The sequence below is a fragment of the Tachypleus tridentatus genome, chromosome 3 (assembly GCF_004210375.1).
Source record: "Tachypleus tridentatus isolate NWPU-2018 chromosome 3, ASM421037v1, whole genome shotgun sequence".
NCBI lineage: Eukaryota > Metazoa > Arthropoda > Merostomata > Xiphosura > Limulidae > Tachypleus > Tachypleus tridentatus.
Window position 1 is genome coordinate 92,390,980 of NC_134827.1, and position 25,247 is coordinate 92,416,226.

Genomic DNA, 25,247 nt, shown 5'->3' on the forward strand with positions numbered 1-25,247 from the left:
CATTTAGCCAGTGTTGTGTTCTCTGTGAGATCATTTTGCATTGTGTATCAGCCATCCAAAATTGTACTGATGATTGTGGCATACATTTAAAATTGTGACTTACAATCCAATTGATGTTATACTTATGATACCCTGTCACTTCAGCTGCCTGTAAGAGAAGTTTCTCATGTCTGTTGCTTCTCAAGACATACTTGCACAACAGCAGTGGTAACAACTGTACCAGCAACCTTGCTGTTATATCAGTAAACTCCAGGAGGGCAAAACAACTCAATATTGATACTGTTATAGACACATTTGCTGCCAATCACCAGAACAGGTGCATTGTTTTGAAGTAATATTGACTATAAACATAACATGATGAAAGATAGTTAGCCTGATAGTGACCTTACTTTTCCTCAGTGTATTAACTTCACATGGGATAATTCGTTTCTGTTATGTAAACTATGTCTTTATGCTACGTTTCTTTTGATTTGTAGCTTTACTCTTAATGGTATATTAAATGTTCAATCTAAGCTAATCTTTATTTTCTTTATTATTATGTATTACCTTGGGTGGAATTTAGGTGAGCTTCTTCCTTTACATATACACATATTTTCATAAACAGATTATTTCTTATTTGTAACAATGAATTATTAATCAGAGTATGAGTTTCCAATGAAAACTACATTGAAAATGCAGTTCAAAATAGCACACCTTTCTGAAATGTACCTTGGTATTTACATTATTATAGTTTACCATCTATACTTCATATTGATGACATTTTGGGAAGCCCCTCCACAGTTTACCTCAGCACCCCCAACGAAAATATCCTGGCCACTGAACTGGTGGTAGAAGAGATGTTAGTTGTAAACTTAATCCAAGTTTCCTTTTGGCTTTGATGCCTGACATGCAAATGTGGGCATGGGCCTGCTCATAAATGATGCAGTTAGAAACAGAGGGCTACTATTGGATATGTATCCCAGGCCTGTTTCTGAGCCTCCCATGACTCCTTGTTGGCAGGACTCCACCATGGATGAGGATGCTGTGGAAAACAAGTCAAGGTCTTAGTAACAGATTGAGCAGCTGCCTGGACAGTACATTCAGTCACTGCTATCATGCAGTTATCTATCAAAATTAGATAGATGATGACAAGATCGAGTTTTAAGACAGCATTGAAAGAGGGCTAGTTGGTTTGGTCCAACTTCCACCAAGGAACACGGGTCTGATGGCATCAATCACAATGTATCTTCCTCAAAATAATAAAAAAATGATCAGTGCCCCATGGGTCACTGTCAACTTTGCAAGAAAAGTGAGAGAAACATGAATGTGAGCAGATATATGATAAATTTCTGTGAGAAACTAAGTACATGAAAAATACAACAAGCTCACATTACAGAACCATGACAAAATGCCTTCAAATGACCAAACAGCTGAAAATGGAAATACCTGGCTGTACTTTATTGTTCAGATAACCTGGTTTTCCGTGGCTGGTGGATATGGTGATGTAAATGTCAAAATCAGAACACTGTCAGGCAAAATAATGCCTTCCTTACGAGTGATGATACATCGCACTGCAGCAACACCTTAGTTAGAGAAAAAAGCAAGGATCTACAGCTTGGGGATGTTCTTCAAATCCTTCTTAACAGTAACTCCTTGTCAGAGATTCAGAGTATCATAGGGAGTAATCAATTGACCCTGGGGCCACTCTCGTCTACAATAATTCAAGGCCGAGGTAGTGTGTTAAGGTTGGACCCCTTAACCATCAAGATCCTTTCCTCTCCTTCACAGGTTAACATGCATGGCAAACATATTTGTAAATTTTTCATAAACCATCCCTGGGAGATCTCTCACCATGTATAGGACTCCACCTCAAGGGGAACATCTGAGAAAATGTCACTCAAAACTCAGTGGTCATAGTGTATCTAAGCACTTGATATTGTGCTAAAAATTATAAGCAGAATTGTTACACAGAAGAATTCCAGCAACTTAAAAAATCATGTGTAAATTTGTTATTACAATCATTTACAAGTACCCTGTGAATAAAAGAAAAATAACCACAACTACCAGATTATAACTATAGAAGATCAACTTGTTAGTCCCATCAGAAAAAATAGAATTGCAAGTGATAATTAATGGTGTGATTAGACCTAATCTATAAACTCTACAGTTTGGTTAAAAATAATTTCCATAAAAGAGAATTACCTTAACACTGATACGAGTTTTTATTCTTGTCTGTGTTTTTAAAATGTCATGAAATACTTTGCATAAGGTTATACATTTGAATTAAGAAGGAAATTGAATCTTTCCTTATCCAAAGAATATTTTGTGCTCTTGATACAATGTATTAAAGAACAATAGAAATCACTAACAAGTTTACTATTTTTGTCCACTATTTGGTTTCATAGAAGGAAAGCACTAAACACTTCAAGATTTCAGAATATACTTGTTTATAGGATTAGAGGTGCTTAGAAGTCATTGGCTAGCAATTCGAACATTGACTTTAATAAACAAGATGCAACTGCGCTTTTTTATTGTTCTTCAAAATTCTTATGAGCACCACTTTGTATAACGAATACTTTATATACCTTGCTTATTTTAACAGCATTATTTTGGATAAAATAATGCAACTGATTTTACCAGCATATGAAACATAAAAATTGTGTCCAGGACTCACATAAAACCTTAAAAGTCAGATGACTGTAAAGACTCAGACAAACATCTGCACATTAGTTCATCACTTGTTTCCTATAGAATTTTCTATAAATCTATACAATGGCTAGTTGTACAAAGCTGTCTCACTTTTGAATCAATCAAGACAGGAAGCTGCTAGTCAAAAACAACTACCATCAACTCTTTTCTGACCAAATAGGGGGAGTTGACCTCCACCTTTATAGTACATACACAGCCCCAAAGTGTGAAATGCATTTTTTTTTCCTGAAATGGGATATGACACACAAAATATGAGATTTGCAGCCTGGACTTGCTAGACATTAAGCCACACCAAGACCCCATAGGATTACTATATAACATTTTCTACACAGTCAAAAATATCTGAAAATCTATTTAAACTGGTTCCACAATGTAACTCGCAAGACTGTACCCACAGAACCACGCAAATAATAGAGCACACAAAGATGTACATTGCACTTTATTATTATGCAAACACTATTCATTTTCATCAGTTATTAGTTTGTTGCACACACCTCATGTCCTCCTATATACAAGTTTTCTTTTCTTCAAAATACCTGCATCAGATCCTGAATGATACTTTCAACATAAAAACACATGAAAATCAATGATTTTATAAGTTGTCATTCCTGATTTACAGAAAGTTAATTAATAAAAACCATTTTCAAACAAATACCAATCAATCAATTTCATTTGTATATTTTAAGCAATTCACTTCTTCCATGCAATAAAAGATTTTATTTCAAAAGTGTTTACTTCATCTTTATATAACTCTTGGTAATTTTCACATTTTCTATAGGTCTATCATTGTTGTCTGTAGCAACTTTTCCTATCCTTTGGACCACTTGCATCCCACTGTAAATGCGTCCAAAAATAGTATGTTTACCATCCAGCCACTGTGTTGGTGCCAAGGTGATGAAAAACTGACTACCATTAGTGTTAGGACCTGCATTAGCCATTGACAGAATACCTGCACCTATGAGTAAGAAAGAATACATACAGAACTCTGTATTACAATGGTGGCATTGAATACTGAAATTAATTACTTGAGTACACTAGAAAATAAATAAGAAAGCCACAGAATATTTTAATAATTTAGTAAAACATATAACGTAAAATATCACTTGTCAATCAAACTCTTGCATTACACTAGCAGCTCCCATTTTTACAAAAAATACAAACTTCCCTCTAATGACCTTCAGTAAATACACTTTATCAAAATAGTGAACATACTTAGTGAACCACTCTTCACAAAGCACGATACCATTAAATATTTCTCTTTTGATGATGTGTCATTTACTAGTGTTAGTAGTAGATGTTTGTAAGCATCAGAAATATTTAAAAAAAAAGCCTAATTTTTAAAACACTTTCTTTTATAGTTGTATAGTCTTATTTAGGACAAGCATACTCTGTTACAGTTTAAGCAGCCAAAGGTGTTATGCATGAAACTGTTCAGCTGAATTCTTTCTAATGGTCCTTTTTTTCCTGCTTACAAAAATCTTTTCTTTCATTTGTCTTCATGATTTCCAAACACTGAAAGTTTCTGTTACTTCTCACTTGTCAACACAAATTTCAAAAGTTTTGTAACAGATTTGTTAACACATATTTATTTTTATATCAATGTACGTTTTGCTTAAATGTATATTTAGAAATGCTTGTAACTTACATTATTAAATGTGTACTGTGAAAGTACTTCCTATTCTCTAAATTCGTAGAATACTTCTAAACATAAGAACCAACAATGTACCATGTGTTTATGTAAAATACTAGTATTATTGTCTTAGCTGAAATTTCTAGAAAATCTCCCAAATTTATAAAAGATAACCAACACTACACAGAGAAACATATTTTATGTATATATTGGTTTACTAAAGTTACTATACTAAAAACCTGGGAAGCTATAACTGTGCTTAACACTTATTAATCACGAACGTACAGATACTTGACCAGGAATGTTCGTATATTTTGAACATTACAAACCATTTAACTTCAGTGAATTAACTTCAGAAATTAATATTTCTACGAGAAGATTAATTATCTTGTTAGTGAAAACATCACATGTGAGCAGCAAGCGAGAGCTTATCCATTAAATGAACTGTACCAATAAACTTGAAATTAATTTGCTCATCATAAACCATCAATGAATATTCAGTTCCAGACTAGACAGAGGACTCAATATTGTTTGTTAGTTTGTAAAACTTTTGTACATAAATCACTATTCATAATAACCATTATTATAAACTGTATTGTTGTTTGTATATTAAAATAATTTGTGTTTAGAAAGAAAACTGTGTGTATCAATCTAGTTGACAAATATCATAAATGTGATACATATCAGCATTCAATTAACCTCTAAATTAAAATTAAAATTTCTGGCTCTTTGAAATTGTAGTATGTAGCAATAACACTGAGACTTGTCTGAGATAAATTATAACATGTAACATAATAAATTAGGGGCTTGTGTCTGAGATCTGTATCAAGACAAAATTTGATCTGAATTAAAATTCAAATCTTAATTCAATTCATATTTATCAATGCCAACAAGATTTGATCATGTCTGATTATCAAGGTTTTCTTAAATCACTCTTCCCTGAGCAACTTGAAAAATCTAACAAAGGTGTGTTGCTTGAAATTGCCAAAATTTTATAATTAGTGGATAAGAAATCAATGAGAAAAAATAAGGTTTTGTTTGTTTGTTTTTGAATTTCGCACAAAGCTTCTCGAGGGCTATCTGTGCTGGCCGTCCCTAATTTAGCAGTGTAAGACTAGATGGAAGGGAGCTAGTCATCACCACCCACCGCCAACTCTTGGGCAACTCTTTTACCAACAAATAGTGGGATTGACCGTCACATTATAATGCCTCCACAGCTAGGAGGGCGAGCATGTTTGGCTCGACGTGAATGCGAACCCACGACCCTCAGATTACAAGTCGCACGCCTTAACACGCTTAGCCATGCCGGGCCCTAAAAAAGAAGTAAAACACATATTAAAATAATAGTCAATGATGATTCATAGTCTGAAGAAGTATTATATCTTATGATAGAAATATTCTTGTGTCAGAGTTGAATGATAGATATGTTAGAAACCCAGTTAAAACTCTCACAAATAAAGCTTGGAAAAACCCATTTCAAAGCTGAAAGAGAAAATAAATATTAAGACCATACAAATTCATATCAAAGCTGAGAAAGAATAAACTCATTTTGAAGCCAAAAAAGAGAAGGAACAAGCCCACATCTAACCTGAAAGACAAAGTGAATGTCTCAAGGCTGAAAGAAAGGGAAATCAGACTCAACTCGAAAATGGCAACTTTGAACTCAATCGATGCATTAAAGTTCCACAATTTAACAAAAATGAAGTTAAGTATTTCCAACATTTTGAGAAAGTTGTCCAAACCATGGAATGGACCATAGAAAAACAGTCATTATTAAAGCATAAGAAGCTTGTGCCACTTTCACTCTAAAATACTGTACAGACTATGATGAGGTTAAAGCAGCTATTCTCAAAGCATACAAGATAGTACTGGAGGCTTTTCATCAGGAGTATTAGTTTATTGCAAGCAAGACAGTCAAACTTATGTGGAATTTGTCCAATAAAAAGAGGTTTGTTTGAAAGATGGTTTAATTATATATATACCGGCAACAATTTTGAGAAATGAAAACAATTATGTCTAACTAAGGAATTTAAACACTGTGGAACTGGCATCTTCAAAACTTACTTGGATGAAGAGAAAGTTGAAACACTACAGGAAGCATTCACTTTTTTTGATGATCAATATTTTATATACTCATAAAAATAGAGGCTGTGCACAAACAGAAGACAGGAATTGTACTAAATCAACCATTGAGCTTAGCCACAAAACTGTAGAGATGCCGAAAGCTATAATATGCATACAAGTAATATCTTATGTAATGGAATATAATACTTGATAGTGTACCTCAACAGTTTTATATACAATATACACAAACAAAAAATAAATAAATAAAATAAACAAATTTATGGATCTCTATACAATTTCATACTTTTTTCCTGCATATTACTTAAAATTACATAGAAACATTTATACAGACTAGTGTGGGCACAGATACTCTTTGTACACATGAATATCAGATACTGGCTTATTTCACATATTAGACAGAAAATGTTAATCTGATGTGGAAAAATAAAATTCATCTCTTGGGCATGGTTTCACTAACATCTGGATGTCTGTTCAAAATAATCTATCAGCAGAATAAAGGTAAGGTTCAATGAAATGAAAGCTCTCCAGTATAATATTTCTAAACATATATCTGTGAAGAGCAGAGAACATCTGCTTCAACACTAGCATGCTTTATACCGTATAGTTTGATTGCTGAATGCTTCTGCATCTAAAACAGGTTAGATTAAATAAAAAAAATGTCCTTTTGAATTTATGTGCTTGGATGCTAAACTATAGCAAAGCACAAGTAACCAATATTAGATCTTACATTCTGTTCTTACAATTCATGCTACAATCAGTGAGTCAGTCTTTTTATGTATACTTGTACACTGATGTATAATTTTCTTTTCCATTTGAATCACACACATTGGGAATGATTTTCAACATTTTAAACTTAATAAAACAAAATAGTTATTTTAGTAAAATAACCAGCAAAGTGTATTGTGTTTTTCATTTAAATGCAGACATACACAAATAAAAGTTACCATATATACATATAAATATAATAGCACTGTCTGTTGGATCTTCACCAAATTTGGTGAGAAGGTTTGTTATGTACAGAGAGAGATATGTTCAAGTTTTCAATTCTACATTTTTTTTATTAGTTTTCTTACCCCTGCTTCCTAAAATAACCTTTTGTTAATCATGAACTTACATAACGTTTTCATTCATGGATAGGTACTTCAACTTCTCTGAAATAAGTACTCTTAACCACAATCTTTAATGTGTATTACACTGATTATACATGACAATTTTGTTTTTATTCCTATGAAGATGCTAACCTGTGTGGCGAAGATCTGGATGAATTTCATCGTCAAACGTTTTTCCATAGATAGATGCCCCACCTCTGCCTATAAGTAAGAAGACAAATGAAAGTAAGAACTAATACTAGTCTTAAAATATTTTTAGCAACTCAAAAAACAAAAATTATGACACAGATTCTTCCATTTTCATAACCATTCTCAAAAAGCTCTAAAGCAGAAGAACTATTTTTAAAGTTAATATGAAATAGAAGCCTGCCACATATCTTAAACAAAAAAACATTTAGATACCTTATAAAACTTAGTTTTATTACACAAGTATTTTTAACTTACATTTTATTTAAAGTATGCTGGCCAAAACAAACAGTACTGTTTAAAGATCCTGAAATAAACTTAATATCAAAATTTAGAATTTGAAAAAATATTTATGTTTAAACTGAAATAAATAAAAATATCCTTCTATAAAACATTTTTTTTATTTATATATTTCATAATAAACAAATAAAGAAGAGATTAGAAGTTTACCATTGTAGAATTTTATGGTGGTTTAATTCTATTTTACAGTTATATCTATATATTAAGAGTTATTAACTTCCCACAGTTAACTGCAGCCAGCAAAGGGCAGTAAGAGTTGAGATGTTGTGGGTTCAAGCACTGAACTTTTAACCTTTGACTGATTCTCCTTAGTTGCTGCTTAGTTTGATATTGGTGTCTGGATCTTGTAAGATAGATGGAATATCCACAGTGAATTTGGACACCATAGCTATAGACATTACCCATTATGACTTAAAGGTGACAACTAAGATTGGTAACTGAAGAATAATTTTGTACTCTCATTATAATGTTACTTCTGTTTTGTATTAAGTTCATTATTGTTTTATAATGCTGATTTATTTGCTTATTGACAAGTAATGTATTTAACAGCATTAGAATTATTGAGTCATAAATATACACACCTACATATACCACTGTGATATGCAGAAAAGCTCCAGGTTTAATTCCTTTTGTTTCCCCTCACTTGTGGATTTAGAGAAAAAAAAAAATATCCTGATAGACAACACTAGCCACTGGATAGCTTCTGAGAAGTGAATGTGGTTAACAGAATAAACAGAAATAGTTAACAATATAACAGGCACTTATCCATCAAATAAAATGAGTAGACAGGAGTATGGCAACTGGAAAGGGATAAAATTCAAATGGAGATGAAAGTGCTACATAGTGGAGCTAATGGGAAATAAAGATGTTGGTCATAATCCACATTCCAGCATGGAAGATCTCATCCAAAGGTTGTCAAAAGTAACAGGCCAGAGAATGAGTCAAACAGTGGAATTAATATAACGAGATGTGATACATCCAGCAAGCACCTACATCCAGAGTCTGTATACAATCTAGATTATGTGATGAATCCATCCAGAAAGTACAGAGAAAAAATATCCCTGGAAGAAGAAGGACCTCACAGCAAAAAGAAACAGTTGTGGGAACTATAAAAAGAAGCCATTTACAGCAAGCACCTCATTATGACCCAAACCAGAAACAAAAGGCAATCAATTGGTATCATCATAGGGCACTGAGATTAACAAAACTGATAAGGAAAAAAAGGTATAATTTAACTTCTTGCCCATGTTTTAGGAAAAAATTAGTTGTCAGGAATAAAATCAAAGCATCCCTGGTTGATATTTCAAGTGGAATCAGGTGGTCCATAGTGGAGTATTGTCAATAGAGCCCATACTGGGTGGACGAGAGAAGGTTGTTAGATTCAAGGAACCAAATAAGATGAGCATTAACCATCCTATCTTAGACCTTACAGAGACAGCTAGTCAAAGAACTGAATAACTCCAGATTCAGGTATAAACAACCAGAAGAATAGTACAAGAAACAGAAGAGAGAAGGCACACCATCTCATAGTAAACATCATGAGGTATGACCAATGCACTGCTACACTGATGAAGAGCATGTTTAATTCCTCCAAGGTAAAGGGGCAATTACAGTCATTTAGACAAAAGGTCAAAAGAAAAGATGTGATCACTCAACCCAAGACTTGATGGGAAAGAGAGTGGGAGAAGAACCAGAAGTCTAGGATGCATGAAAAAGCTCTAACCAAGATCATCAACAATGTTCTGCACATCAACAACTTCCTGGCCAATGGAGAGCATGAAAAGGAATTAGAGGCATACCTGCCTGAACATAGAAGCCTATTCAGATCCTGTAAAGATGACAAATGGAATGAAGGAACAATCCAGATAAAGATAAAATAAATATGGTGGTAAAGTGTGCAACACATGTCAATGGCAAACAAATCTCACCATCAATGTCCACAGACTTAGAATAAATGAAAATCTGCTTTAAGGGAAAGATGAAACATGGAAAATGAAGAAAATGGTTGAAATGGATATCACATTAACATTCCAATTTGAAAGGGTAAACTGTCTGGGAAGGTCACACACCCAGAAGGAGCATGGAAAGAACATGTGAAGTAAAAACTCTATGGTATTGGAAATAACAAAATGTATAAGATAAACTGCCCAATAACCCATGATTGAGGACCCCTGATCAAAGGCCAAGTAAGAAATTTTGCCATCCAAGTTACAGTAGGATGGGCAATTCCCTAGTTGTAAAACAATGCAGAACACCTTCCACTTTTTGCTGATACACCTTCATGGTAGAAGAATGTATGGAAACAGATATAAAGGAAAGTGACTCAAAAGGAGAAACTGGATCTCCTTCCCAAAAACTGGATAAAAGTCAGACGTGATAATCCAAGAAGTATGGGATGTGGAACAAGTAACTAAGGTAGATAAAGGAGGAAGAGAGACAACATAAGAGGCACAGGTGTGGAGAGTAACAGGTGTTGTAACTGCAGAAACCACAGCTGAGATGGCAAATAAGAAGCAATCATAAGGATTGATAAGGAGTGGTATGGATAAGGGAGATAACCTGATGAAGTAATCAGAAAGAAGGATAAACAAAGATATCTGTAGAACCAATCTTGGCTGAAGGCTTTGACTACCAGAGCCTGAGAATGACACATCAGAGACCAAAGTAGAGGTAACTGTGAATAAAGCTTGCAGTAAATGCATCCACTTTTGGAGACCCTTGCCGACTGCAAAGCTCCCTGTTAACAAAGGGATTTAAGGAACACTTCATCAACTACATCTAGACAGGGTTTAAAAGACAATCTGCAATGAGCCTGAAAGGTGCAGGCACATTGGCCCACTATACGAGGTTGAACATCTAAAACATAGATCATTGACTGAATGCCCCCATGAAGACAGATGTGTACCACCCCATAAAACTGTCTGAATGAATCATCACCAGACAACATCAGATGAGAAGAAAGAAGTGATTCAACACCTGACATACAGCTAGTAGTTTCAGAATATTAATATGCAAAGTGCTTTCATCCACAGACCAATGGCCCAAAGCTTTCTGATAGTTGACCCACACATCCAAGCTCTGCAAGAATGCTTCCATAAAAAGATGTAGATCTGAATATGAGGAAGAAAGGAACATACCAGCTGATGTATGTGCCTTGTTCAACCCTCAAAGCAGATCGTTTTGTAGGGTAAGAGGAAGAGTAATTTGAGTAAAAAGATCCCGTACAATATTCCACTAATCATGAACAGCCCACCAAACAGATTGTATATGGGCACAACTGAGAAGGGCCAGTGATGTTACTAAAGACCACATCCCTAAAAGTGATAGAACCTCACAAGTGATAAGCAAGGAAACCAAGAGAGTGTGGCAAACTAAAAATTCCATAGAATTTTAAAGGAGAAGACTGGGCCTGACTGAGCCAAGTGTCAAAAAGAACCCCATATGGATGAGATGTTGAGTAGCACTGAAGGATAATTTTACAGTTTAACAACCCCACATGAACAGCCAATGAAAGGAGCTACTGAGTATGGCTGCCCAATTTAAGTTCAGAATGAGACAGAATAAGCTAGTCATCCATGTAAAAGTAAAAACCCAACCCCAGAACTTGAAGATGTTGAGCAAATGTTCCGACTGTCTTACAGAAAACATAAGGTCCAAAGTAAGCACAAATGGTAAAACTTGAAATTAATAAACCATGGAGTTGGATAAACAGAAGACAGAGGTAAGAACAAGATGATATAGGAATATGGAGCTAGGCACTGGTGACACCCATTTTGGTGATCCATAAAACAAGAGAAAATACCTGCCTTGTAGTAAACTGAGAAGCATAAATTAAGCAGTTCAGATAAGATAAATTTATGATCAGCCTCCAATCCCAGTTTCCTTGGGAACAACATAAACATGAAATAAAAAGCTGTTGAAGGATGTAGAATAGATTCAGTGGCCTGCTGATAAAAATTTTAAAGTAAATAAACTGCTTGAATGAAAACTAAATAAATGAAAGAAAACCATTTTGTGAGGATACTTAAGCTGAACATGAATCATGAAACATACAAGTAGCACGTCTGAATACAAATGCTGCCAAATAAGAAGTGATAGTTTGGCAGAAAGTACAGAGGGAGTCACGTGTTACATGAGCATGCCATGCATGCTTCTACTGCTTTCACATGATCTGTGCGAGAGACATGTTGGAATCTCTAAATTCCAATGGGAATAGGAGAAATTTCCATGTAGAGAGCAACATTGAACTAGTATGGACATTTCTGTGAGTGAGGTAAGTACCATATCAGAATACAAGTTTTATAACTTCCAAAAAACCATAAGTAAACCTTTGCATTTCCAAGATTGCATACAAATCTTAATAAACAATATGACATAAATTACAGCATTATTAATTTCAATAAATATGAAATGAATTAGGAAAAAATCAGAAGAAGTAAAACTTAATTTACAACAGAATATTACAATGTTTTACAATTAAGTACCTTCTCAAGATCAATAAAAATATCATGTAATAACTTCTTCTAACTACATATTGTGAAATAACTCAGTTTGAAAATCAAGGTAGGTATTTTATTCAATAAGACCATAAGGTTACTTTTCATGTCACTAGCTATTACCATAAATTTACAATCTTTCAAGACATTAACATCTGTACATCACTGCCAGAGGAAGCTTGCAGCAGTTCATAATATGTACAGATATACATGCTCAAAATCAATGTGCAAATATAGAAGGTGAATAAAAACTTTAATATAATTAAAAATTCACAATTGAACTAAACAACAAAAGGGATAATAAAGGATAAATGACCATAGAAAAATAAAAGTTTGTTTCTTTTGTTTGTTTGTTTTTAATTTTGCATGAGGGCTCTCTGAGCTAGCCATCCCTAATTTAGCAGTGTAAAAGTAGAGGGAAGTCAGCTAGTCATCACCACCCACCACCAACTCTTGGGCTACTCTTTTACCAACAAATAGTGGGATTGATCGTCACGTCATAACGCCCCCATGGCTGAAAGGGGAGAAAGTTTGATGTGACAGGGATTTGAACCCATGACCCTCAGATTACGATTCAAACGCCTTACCCAACCTGGCCATGCCTGGCCCAAAATTAGAGTAGGATTCACTATCTCACAACACTTAGTCCAAACTAATATAATGCTAACATAGAGACAACTATACAAACAGCAGAATTAAAAAGCTGCATGTTTTTACTTAAGAGTCATTTATTTAACAGTAGTTTCTATTCTTATAAAGAAAGAAATTACCAGTGCCTGTCGGATCTCCCCCTTGAATCATAAAGTTTGGAATTATTCGATGAAATTTAACGTCATTATAATATCCACGTCTGCTCAGTTCTGCAAAGTTGCGACAAGTGTTGAAAGCCTCATTCCAATACAGTTCTATGGTCATCACTCCCATTCTGAAATGGAAAAAAAATATTAACTTTAACCACAAAAACTGTTCTCATTTTGTTCTTGTGTTTTTACTGTATTTATTAAAAAAAAAATAAAAGGTACAAAAGGCAGGATTTCCATTAAGGGTTCATGAGCAAAGAAAGGTGTTCAAAACATAGTTTAAGTTTTCACTAGTCTGCCCTTAATCTCCCACAAACTATGCTTCAAAGTCAACAGACAAAAAACATTGTACCATATGCAAGACTCTACCCCTGTAGAATTGTATGTCCTGCCCAATGTGTCTCCCCCTGATTCCCAGGTAGAATTGTAAGGAGGTAGAAGAGGGGCATTAGGTGACTTTCTGTGTGATGTGAATGTGAGTATTCATGTTCAAAACTCCTCTCTGATTCTTTTTCCATGAAATCAAGAAAATAAACAATAAACCCAAGTCTCACGAAAAGGCACAAAATAAAAGTAAAATGTTGGAAATGTAACAACAAGAGAAACCAGCAGTAAACACAGTATACAGAAATTGTATTTTTTGCTATTCAGAAAAAATGAATAAGAGAACAACAGAGAACTCGTATACAAATCGGGTACAGAGGGCACATTAACACACCTGGAACGAGCCACAAGGCTAAAATCACTAAGGTTAACACACCAAGGTATAAAGATTGGGGAAAGCGACATCAAATTTACACCATTACTAAGTAGGTCAAAGAAAACCTTTCATTGTGATAAAGCTAAAAAGTGAGTGTGTTTAAGAATTTTATGTTTGGCAATTTTTTGTGGTAGCATCTGATGCCAGTCAAACTTGAACATCAACATTTCATTCACACTATAATTACAACATGACATCTGTTTACTACACAGGTAAAATCACAAACTGTTAATCTCATGAGTTTAAGTGTGTTGTATAAGCACCAATTTTAGTGGTAATAAATAAGCTAGCTCTTTGTTTTGAAAATTGGCAAAAGGATTCTGCAACTGGTAAATTATTTGGCTTCAGCTTTTAAGGAGCTAAAGTAAGTCTCAACTGGACCTAACTTCACAATAATAAAAGTAATGCAAAGAAAAACATAAGGTATATTACTATAATGATTGTTTAGCACAAAAAGAGTGCTTTAAGAAAGCCAAGTTGTTTCAATAAAGAAGTATTAATAACATGTAGAAATGGTATGGATTGAAATGAAATAGTCCATGATCAAAAGTAAAAATAAGAATTATACATAGAAAATATTAAAATTAATAAATTTAATGCTTATGTAATACATTTACTTACTCCATATTTGCACTAGCAACAGAGTAGTTTGTAAATCAATTAACTGATGGGTGATTGGCTCATTAATCAATTACATTCAACTATCAGTTATTCTCAAGACACTTGGATAAGTTGGAATAATTGAAAACAAAAACAATTGGAAACACCCATGTCTATTCATATATTTTTGTGAGATGGACATTAATCAGTCAAACTGAACAATTACGAGTTAATTGAAAGTAATAATAAGAAATCCTAATTGCAATGTTTCTATTAGTTGGGTAGCTGGAACAAGTTAGAACACTAATACCAATTAAGAGAGTCAATTATCCATCTCTATCAAAGTATGGTCTGTTTTCTGGTATTGCACTTGGTGAAACTGGATGGAATATCACATGTTGATGCAAACAATATAGTTCGCTTTGAACAAGTGACAATAATGATAATTTGTTCTACAATAAGTTGTCACACAAATTAAATTACCTAAGAAAAAGGACTTGAATTTAATGAATGCGATAAAATATTACACTCATTTTACTATTTTACAAATGGTAATTTTCATGGCATTACAGAACTATTTACAAAGTTAGATCCTTTCACTTCAGACTTTACAAAAGATGGGCATTTCCTTCACTGAATGAAGCAGTTAATGCAATGATAATGCCAGCAACATGACTAAAAAACAGTAGCCTACAAGTACAGATCAAAAACCCAACACATATTCACAAAAGGTAAATCTGGCCTTATTAAATCTGTTATAAAGTTATGAGGTTATTAATTGTTACCTAGATTATCTAAAGTGTGGGTTTGGTGTTCTTTAACTTTCTAAAACTTCTGAGAAGTTGCCATACAAAAGATTAGCTAATAAAACAACACTGGGAGGGACAAGAGAAAGAGCAGTTAACTGAGTTGTAATATGAAAAAAATTAAACTTCTTATGTTAGAAAGAATTTGAATAAAAGTTAATTTGATAAAGAAGTTAGGAAAGTTCACACAGTTAGTGCATGTTTGTAACTTCATCAGTTATTTACCATAAGCTGTACCAAGAACATTCTGTTCTGATTTATTGCTTTTCATGATAAGAAGAGGTCCAAAGTATAGTTATAAAACTACACAGTTATAAAAAATAACAAATGTTAAAAGGCTAGAGCTGAAGCTGTTAGGGTAAATAATTGCAACAGCACATAACTAAGTCTCAAAAGTTGTGTTACAAACTGTATATGTGGCACTAATGTGTTTATTGTTGATTGGTTTATGACGTGATATGTTAATTCTAAACACGTAACATTAACATATACTAGGCTGTAGCTTATAAATACTTAACTGCCAAGTTTATAGAGAAGGGTTAGCAGCTTTTCATAACTTATACTTCTGCAGATATTGCCACATAGTTTTTTAAATCTACTGGTACCCAACAGGAGTTGCCACTCAGTACATGATTATCAGTTGTCCAGTACTTATGAACTGTTCTTGTTTAACTCATCTCAAGATTTAAAAGAATAAATGAAATTTAGAAAATTATCCTATAGATTAATAATAATAGGATGGTTTTTAACTTAATTTCCACAATATAATAATTGATCATTTTTTAGTATTTTTACGACTGTCCTTCAAAAAACATAACATGCAGAAACCTTTTTTTTTTACTACATCAAACATGAAATTTATAATACCTCTTCAATCTTCTCATTGTCTTAATCTCCTTTATCAATCTGGCTTTTACTACACCTAAAGACAAATCGTGTCAATTTTCATAGAATGGCATGGCCACCCTAGCAAATATTCCTCAAGTTAATCAGTTTGGCTTAAACTTTCCATATTCAAAGGTTATGTCCTCTACGTTTAGTCTTTCTGCTTGCAATTTTAATGAAATATATCACCTCAAGTTATGGAATCCAAACTTCTAACAATTCTAAAGAATCTCAATGATTTTCCTCAAACCTTCTTATATTTCTATATAATATAATCATCCATGAATCTTGATATGGAAGTACTGAATTCGGCTTAATCATACGTGTTATCATTACAAATATTAGCAATGTTAAAACTATACCGATAGATAATTTATAGTATTGCCGATGAATAATTAATTAATTTTTAGTTACTGAAATCAACTACATTACACTACTCAAGATTATATTAACATCACTAAATATTACGAAATCACACAATCCTTACGTGGTTTCCAACACAACAAACGAAGGCTGCCATGACTTATCAGGTATACCAGCCATTTTAAAATTAGCGGCAATTTTTAATACTGTTTCGGTGAAGTAGATATAGAATATTCTCTAAACAGCTTAAATTATTGACAAGTTTCATGCCATATAGTTAATAGGTTGTAATTTTTGTTTGTTTTGTTTTTTGAAATTTCGCGCAAAGATACACGAGGGCTATTTGCGCTAACCGTCCCTAATTTACCAGTGTACGACTAGAGAGAAGGCAGCTAGTCATCTCCACCTACCGCCAACTATTGGGCTACTCTTTTACCAATAAATAGTGGGATTGACCATCACTTATAACGCCCCACAGCTGAAAGGGTGAGCAAGTTTGGTGCGATGGGGATTCGAACCTGCGACTCTCAGATTACGAGTCGAACACCTTAACCAATCTGGCCATGCCGGGCAGTATTTTTTTTGTTTTTGTATAATAAAAACTTTCATTTGTCATTCTGGTGTTATGGATTCCATTATATTAGTGTTGTTTGCCCTGGGTGGTAATGGGCATCCGTCAAAACTGACGTTATCATTTACAACACCATAGACTTGATCGTAGTGTTTTTCACCTGATCTTTATTGAGGCTACATCGGACAACATCGCGGCCATCAAATATCTTCTCAGCTAGGCGTTTAGTTCGAAATCGAACATTTTCTGGAACCTTTTAAAACGTTCCACTGGGTGAAGACGTCTCTTGTGCGGTTTTCTAGCAGGTTTAGGGTTTTTAATCGTCTGCTTCGAAATTCTTTCATTGTTCCAAGACGCTTGAATGGGAAAGCTCGTCAACCTATTGTTTTGTCACAATTTCAACCTCCTGCCATGTTGCTTCATCAAGTCCCTATAGATCTCACAATTGATTGAGGCACGAATAGAATTTATAACTTTGTTCAGGGAGAAATATATCTTCACAATTGAGTTCCTTAAGCTGTACCATATCAACAAAATCTCCACGAATCATGGTGTTATTTGAATTAACCTAGACAGGTGGTTGTACCTTATTGAGGCCGCGGCACTTATCCGAGAACTTACTTAGGAGTCTTTCCAGCTAGATGTCCTGCACAGAAAACATTAATATTCTTACGGCCCGAGTATGCTACTTCCACATCCCAAAGGGTTCGTATTACTTCCTCGGACCATACTACCCGGCATGGATGCTCCGGCAGTGCACTGATTCCTTGAGATAGTATTCGTTCGACATTTCTCTTATGTTGAGATAAGCCCTTAAGTCACCTGAAGAAAGTCATAGTTACTCCCACCGTATACCCACGCTTGATTGAATTTTTTCACTTTGACATTCAGAGCAATGTCCTGATTTCTCCAAGCCCGTTCCCTTGGCTGTAGTTTCTGGATTGTTCTATATAGTTTATTGCATGTGCATAATAAGTGGTTATTATTTTAACGTTAATCAGTCTTTCACAGATTGATTAGATGTGATTTTACTTCTTCATATGTGGATTTAACCTTAGTGTTAAAATTTACCAGTCAATGCTCTTCATCAAAGTCTTTCCTTAGCTGTGTGTTATATGTGCGAGTTGGGAGAAAAGGAGCAGGTAGAGCTTACTAGCTCCATAAAGCAATATGCGTGTAGGAGAAGTACCAATAACACAAACTTCACTTATAAAAGTCTGAATGTTGAGCTGAATATGACTTAAGAAGGTTGAAATGTTGTTCTGTGCTTTATTTTAATTAAACTGCTAAAACCCATACCGGCCATCTTGAGAATACATTTTTACTTCAAGCGGGTTTCTTGTCATCACGCGAATGACATCACGTTTTTCGGTTGCAAAAAACTGACCCAAATTTAGTAAAAAACGTCATAGTCGAAAAAGGGTTTGTAGGCACCAGACTACATAACCGTATTCCAATGATACAATCCAAAGAAAGTTTCTTCTTCTGATTGAAAAAAAATATATACTCATAAGATAAATATGTAAGATGCCTTGCTAGAAACATAAACCTGGAAAGAAATGATTGTGCTTGGCCTGTGACACTTATAGATTCTACTTACCGTTGGATTTATGTTCTAAAAAAGCAAATCATATTAATTGGGTGCTAAGAAATGATGTGGGAAAAGAAGAGTACTGAGAAGGACAAGTGCTCTGAGATGTCAAAACAGAATTAGATTAGAAGAAAGCAATGTGTATGATATTGATTCTGGAGCAGATGGAAACTAACCACAGACAGTAGAAACTGATATCTATTAGGCTATGTTTTCAAAAGAACTAACCCGTTTGAGAGAGCTACAAATGTGGGTTTTGACATCACTAAGCCAAAAAAAAAACCTAGTAACCTGGAAATTGGTCATAAGTAAGAGCTAGCCTAGTTATATGTGGATTGCAGACAGAAGTCAATGTAAACTTATACCGAAAATAGATCTTATATTTTATCCTATCTTTATCGAATTAACTGAAATTATCCTATTGTTGTTGATTAACAAACACATATTAAGGTTTCTTAATAACATTTCGAGATCGAATTTTTTTTTATACTATTCTCAATATTTGTCTGAAACCCGTGAATTTCAGAAATAAAATACTTTATTTGTATTAAACAGGTCAAATGGCACGATATAGAATTCACATCGTTTTTCATAATTATTGAAAAAGTCTTAAATCCATTTTCATCATGCATTTGAACCTGCTAGTAGCTCAAAGCCAGATTTTACATACTCGGCCAATGCATGTAGACATTTTCTCTTTGCACTCTTACCATGTTTCTGAGTCTGAACTATATGCAGAGTTGTTGCCGTTTTTTTTTAAATCGTTACAGGAGATGACTAACCATTCTTCACAGGTTGTGTCATTGTATCTTTCAACATTCACTGTATCTCATTGTTGGCCAAATCCCTGATTAAGTCTACACAATTTTATATTGATTGGATGTGCATAACATATATCTGTATAATGATACGTAATTGCTTTCCTACTCAGATAATTGTGGAAGTCCACAAAAATATCGTTATACTCCATAAGCAGCTCATTCAGTGCCTCGCTCTATGCAAATTTATAACACAATTTTTTACTTTTGGCTTAAGATGTTTCAAAACCAGTAAAGGTACAATGTCCACTGATCTCGTAAAAATCGCATTGTTCAGGTATTCGTTCATACTTTCTAATAAGTAAGAAATATACATCTTTCTGGATTTTACAAAGTATTCTTTAAGATTTTCAACCAATTCATCTAAAGCTGTTACAACACATTTTGACTAAGGTTGATCCATACTTTGTGTGGACAGTAGAATGTGAAAATATATTTCATATCTTGAAACATATTTTTTTGCAAAGCACTAGTGTTTCTTTAGCTTTGTTAAGGTTATCCATTTATCCTGGGAAGGAATTCCAGTGATAATGGATTTTAAACACTATTTTCTGAGGTACAGAGCAACATGGAACATGTAATTATGTAATTGAGCTGGCTAACCACTTGCGAACCTTTGGTCTTACAATAATATTTACTACGCTGTGAGCGATAAACATTGCAGCATAATGTATTTGGAATATAGAAATGGAAAAGTTATAGCTTGAAATTCAAAAGTTTTTGTTGTATTGAAAACTTTGGATTTCGGTAATTAATTAATGAGTAACTCTTTTAGTCCTAGCCTGTGCTGGTACCTTGCTTCGGCTAGAAGTTAACGTTAATTTCGTTTTTTTTTTTTTTTTTTTTTATTATAAATAACTGTCATATATACTTGACTGTCAATATAGTTAACATAGATGACGACTTCTTGATATTCGGCAAAGACGCCCTTTGCAGTGAGTTGCGTTAAGCAAAAGATAATATGAAATGCCATTTTTTACCCTTTGTTGATTTAAATTACTTAATAGACTATAAAGAGGAATGTTTTGTTTGTTTTGAATTTCACGCAAAGCTGCATGAGGGTTATTTGCGCTAAGAAGGCATGTATTCGAAAAATCTGCCGTATGAAAGTTTAATAGCATATGTAATAAAAAATAAATTAAAAACACGGTCACCAAACAACATTATTAAATATTAGCAAAGATTCTACAAAATGCTACTCAAACTAATAGGGTAATGTAGAATGGAATCACTTTTTATAATATCGTTGGATTATTCTATTCTCTGTTTATTTGACTATCTCTTAATTTATTTCATACTTTTATTCTGCATTTTAATTACATTTGTAGAATGTTTGAACTTTATAAAATGTCTGTACCTAATAGTTTATCATATTCAAAGCAGCTTGCTGAAAATGGAATATGCATATTCCGAAACATTCAACAATTAAATGTTTGTTACAGAACACACACGTGTCAAATGTTCGCTGCCGTTGCTGTCATCCTGTTGTTTATTATATAAATAAACCTGCAGACCCACAAACGAATGTTTTGTAGAAACACGTAGTATGCTCTGCCATTATTAAAACTTTTCCTAATACTTATACATCACTTTTTGACTAATTATTATGATAGTAGCATAATATGCTACTTCACTCAACTATAAAATACTAAAAGTGTATATTCAGTAATACAAAAAAATAGATACTTAGAAGAGGAAGCCGTTCCCCACTAGATGGCAATATTACATATTATAAACATGGCTACTCTTGACGATAAAATATTAGGAGAAAAATTACATTATTATTGTAGTAGTGAAAGTGAAGAGGAAGATGAGACAGAAAATTGCGATCAGGGTAAAGACGAAAGAGAAAAAGAACTCGAAGAAAAACGATCGGCAATAAGAGAGCCAACTTTCATCCCAGCACCGGAACTGAAGGAATGGGAAGGGTCATCAGTGAATGTAATTTGTAAATAAGACAATTTATTTTTATATAAATTTTATGAAATTAAAAGCTTTGATTGTTTAATTCATCTTAATGTCATTTAATTATTGTTCGGACGTTCATACTTATTAAAACTTTTAAACAAAAGCTAGTAAAAAATTGGGTTAAAGCCATAATATTAGAAATATATGTCCTGCTTTAAATTATGTGTTGCTATATATATTTATAGAGATATTGGAAAGCATTTTGAAAATGCATGTCGAATCTACTCTTTATTTATTTTTGTTTTGTATATGTGCTAGCACCCATGGTAAGAAAGCAGCACCTGTCAAATAGTATCATTGGTTTCTGATATGTTATGACTTTTGCTTGTCATGATCTTAATTTATCTTGAACAATGTTTAGCGAATGCAGACTTGTTTTAATATATGAATGAAAATTTAGCATCACTGTTATGTCTAGTATGTTTTAATACAGTTTGTTCATAAGGGTCTTAAAATATTGGATGATTTTTAAGAAATGAAACATCATAACACAATAGTTTAAATATTTAACAGACACTTCCAAAATGGGTCACAGATTAGAAACAAAAATGGTAGAAATTCTACAACCACCAACATATATCTAGCAATACAGTGACCATAGTTTGAGGACAATTAATGTTTTAACAATGAGATGGGAAAATTTTACATAAGTCAGTTGATGATTTATTATATAATTTTAAATTGTCTTGTATAAAATGCAAGTTATTGGCCATTCAGTCTGTGTTTGTAAGTTATGGGAGATTTACAGTTTTTGATATATTTCTTCTAACAAAATTGGTTGCTATGAATAACAAAAGTGGCCTCATAATGATTATACATATTAAAAAAACAAAGAAAGACATCTTAAGGTCTAGAAATATTCATTAACCATTACTTTGAAAGAACTTTTCACACAATATCTTTATCACCAGGAAACAGTTGATGAGTTAATTTGTTTACTGAAAGTATTCCGTATGTGTTGTGTGGGATTAAATGCAGACCATTTGATTTCTTTTTATGAAGGAATGAATTGATTAGTTCAGTTCAAAGACTGAAGTCAGAGCCAAGCACACCAGAATCTGGCAATGTTTCTTAGATGAAGTTAGTATAATATGACATTAATGATATTCTATAGAAAGTAGGGGTCAGTGCATCCATAAATTCTCCTTCATGCCCATACCATACTTTCATCATCACCCTGTATATCATGTTTCTGTTTGAATGTTGGGGTTGGATTTTCCCAGGTTTTTTCTGAGTGTATCCTTGGTATCAGGTTACAGATAAAGACTTGTTAATCTGTTTAAAAATATATATTGCTTGACAATTTATTGATCTTCTGATTGTACTTTTACCATTATTACTGATGAGTGTGTTTTGCATTACTATAAACAGAATACACTTAATTTGGTATTTAGCATACAAACCAGTTTTTAAAGTTTGTGTCTGGCCATCTGTATATTGTAAAACTATCCAGCTCTATCTGCTTATATTAATTCTGTTTGGTTAAAGGCACCCAGTAGTTGTAGTAAGATAGAATTGTATGCTTTGCTTTGTCTAGTATCTCTGAAGACTCAGTATAGTAAAACCTTAACATCTTGGAATTTATGCCCGTACATCATATTGGAAGCAAGAATGCTAACTTTGAGGACAGTTTTGCTGTCTCCCCATTGATGTATTATATTTTAATTATTATCTTTTTTATTATTGTCTTTATTTATTGACTATTTTTGGGCAACCACATTTCCACCTCTGGTTGCAGACAATGTGAGGTGGTAAAGATCTGCTCATTTTCTTTCCTCTTGTAAGCATGTGAGGCCAGTGAAGTTGAGATTAAATTGTATGGACAGCATACTCTCAACACTGTTTGAGTCTTACTTATCAGGGCATAATGACCCACCCTATGAGTTGATTCCCAAATGTTAGAGGTTTGTTTTACGGCTGCATTGTTTATTTTTTCATGTTTATTTTCCTTGATTTATGCACTTATTTATTTACTTCTCTATAAAATTGTTTATAAACATTTTTAATACTTTTAAGATTATTTTCAAAATATGAACAACCATTGATAAATACAATCAGTGATGACAAGAAAACCCACTTGTAGAGAAAATTATATATGTAAAATGTGTGAATGTGTGTTGTGCTAGCTTATGATGTAATTGCTGTATTGTAGCCTTCTACTGAAAAGAGGACGACATTCCTAATGCTCAGTAATTCTCATGAGCACTAACATTTGAACATCAGCTCATTCTTTCTTTGGCTGTGCTCATGTGGAGACTTGTTTTTTCATCAGACTTACCAAATTATTTGTTCTTAATTGTTTTATAATTTATACCAATCAATGGTTAGTTTTTTTGTCTTCCATAATTTTCTTGACTTTTTGAAAGAATTACAACTAACTTTTAAACTCATCAGTGATGACTTTCTTTTGAATTATCTTCAATTTGGTCTTTTTTATTTGGCTGTTTTTTAGGACACACATCTTATTGTCTGTTTTCATTGTTTAATCAAATAGTAATGTTTTGTTCAGTGCTCTTCAAGGTTATCATTAAGCCTGTGCTTCATTACTATACCTAGCTCATTTTCTTTCTAACTGAGGTGTGGTATATCACAAGTGTTCTGCTATACTGTTCCAAGGTATGAGGTATCTTTCTTCGTGGATTCTCATTAGACACTACTTGAAGGGAACTCATCTAGGTATAATTTTGCACTGCTCTTTCCATCACTCTACTGTGGGATTCTAACTAGATGTAATAATAGGTGGATGTAATGGGTTATATTTTGTTTGGTTTGGATATCATATAAGATTATTGTGAAGAGTGAGAACTTCTCTTAATAGCCAAATGACCTTCTGTGACCCTGTACAGATATTTTCCTCTAAATAAACTTGTACCAAAATAAAAAGCATTTGTTTGTTTTAGGAACACACACACACACACACACACACACACACACACACACATATATATATATATATATACAGTAGATTTGTTGTATTTGTTTAAACATGTCTTTTTATAATTTTAGACTGGTCCAAAAGGTGTACTAAAAGACTGGCAGAGGTTTAAGCAGCTGGAAGTGGAGAAAAGAGAAGAGCAAGAGAAAGAGAGACTGGATTTAATAAAAAAGTTATCAATGACTTGTCGTTCTCATGTAAGAAACTAACTGTAGTTTCTGTGTTTGTTGTATTTTGTGAAAATTAGTTTAGGTGACATTAAGTAGAGGTAACTTTTCTTTCTTGATATTGTATGATATTAAATCATTAGTTTTTTTTGTGTGTGAAATATTCCCAAAATACTTTGTACAAAGTATTTAGTACATTATATTGAAGCAATTACGCATATATAAATTGGCAAGTCACTGGAAATCCACAGCTAATATAAAGTGTATAAATGGTATGTCAAAACTAAATATTAAGAGAGTCTGGTGTCTCATGGTAGAATGGTGCCATAAATATTGATTCTTTCGAGAATGATCCAAGTCTTTTTTTCACCACAAAATATTTCTATACACAAATTGTAATGATGTGTTTAAATTAGGGATTTGGAATTTCTAAGATAGGAATACCCTGTGTACTTCATGACATTGGAAAACAAAGAAATGTAGATCAGT

The 25,247-nt window shown here is 33.3% G+C and overlaps 2 protein-coding genes across 3 annotated transcripts in view; one reads left to right on the forward strand and one right to left on the reverse strand.

Moving 5' to 3' along the window:
• Positions 1 to 3,108: 3,108 nt before the first annotated feature.
• Positions 3,109 to 17,104, reverse strand: Cypl (peptidyl-prolyl cis-trans isomerase-like 1 Cypl). 2 transcript variants are annotated; one of them, XM_076495684.1, is made up of 4 exons: positions 16,833 to 17,104; positions 13,265 to 13,419; positions 7,645 to 7,713; positions 3,109 to 3,643 (listed from the first exon to the last, which is right to left on the reverse strand). In XM_076495684.1, exons 1-4 carry the CDS (start codon positions 16,886 to 16,888, stop codon positions 3,420 to 3,422), a joined length of 504 nt encoding a protein of 167 aa, XP_076351799.1. In that variant the 5' UTR covers positions 16,889 to 17,104; the 3' UTR covers positions 3,109 to 3,419. The 2 variants fall into 2 exon arrangements, with proteins under 2 accessions (XP_076351799.1, XP_076351800.1); XM_076495685.1 differs by lacking the exon at positions 16,833 to 17,104 and adding an exon at positions 16,328 to 16,501.
• A 4,286-nt stretch (positions 17,105 to 21,390) lies between these two features.
• Positions 21,391 to 25,247, forward strand: part of LOC143247475 (phosducin-like protein 1) — a 32,582-nt gene continuing 28,725 nt past the window's right edge. Inside the window, exons 1-2 of the mRNA XM_076495686.1 lie at positions 21,391 to 21,629; positions 24,663 to 24,788. Of these exons, the coding sequence (XP_076351801.1) occupies positions 21,402 to 21,629; positions 24,663 to 24,788 (354 nt within the window). The 5' untranslated portion in view covers positions 21,391 to 21,401. The remainder of the gene's footprint in view (positions 21,630 to 24,662; positions 24,789 to 25,247) is intronic.

Bases quoted from the DNA above. Each gene is read 5' to 3' on its own strand.
- Cypl (XM_076495684.1), bottom strand. From the start codon at position 16,888: ATGGCTGGTATACCTGATAAGTCATGGCAGCCTTCGTTTGTTGTGTTG. The intron at 7,714-13,264 runs GTAATTTCTTTC...TCTTACTTATAG, and splicing joins GGGAGATCCGACAGGCACTG to GCAGAGGTGGGGCATCTATC. The intron at 3,644-7,644 runs GTTAGCATCTTC...TCTTACTCATAG, and splicing joins TCCAGATCTTCGCCACACAG to GTGCAGGTATTCTGTCAATG.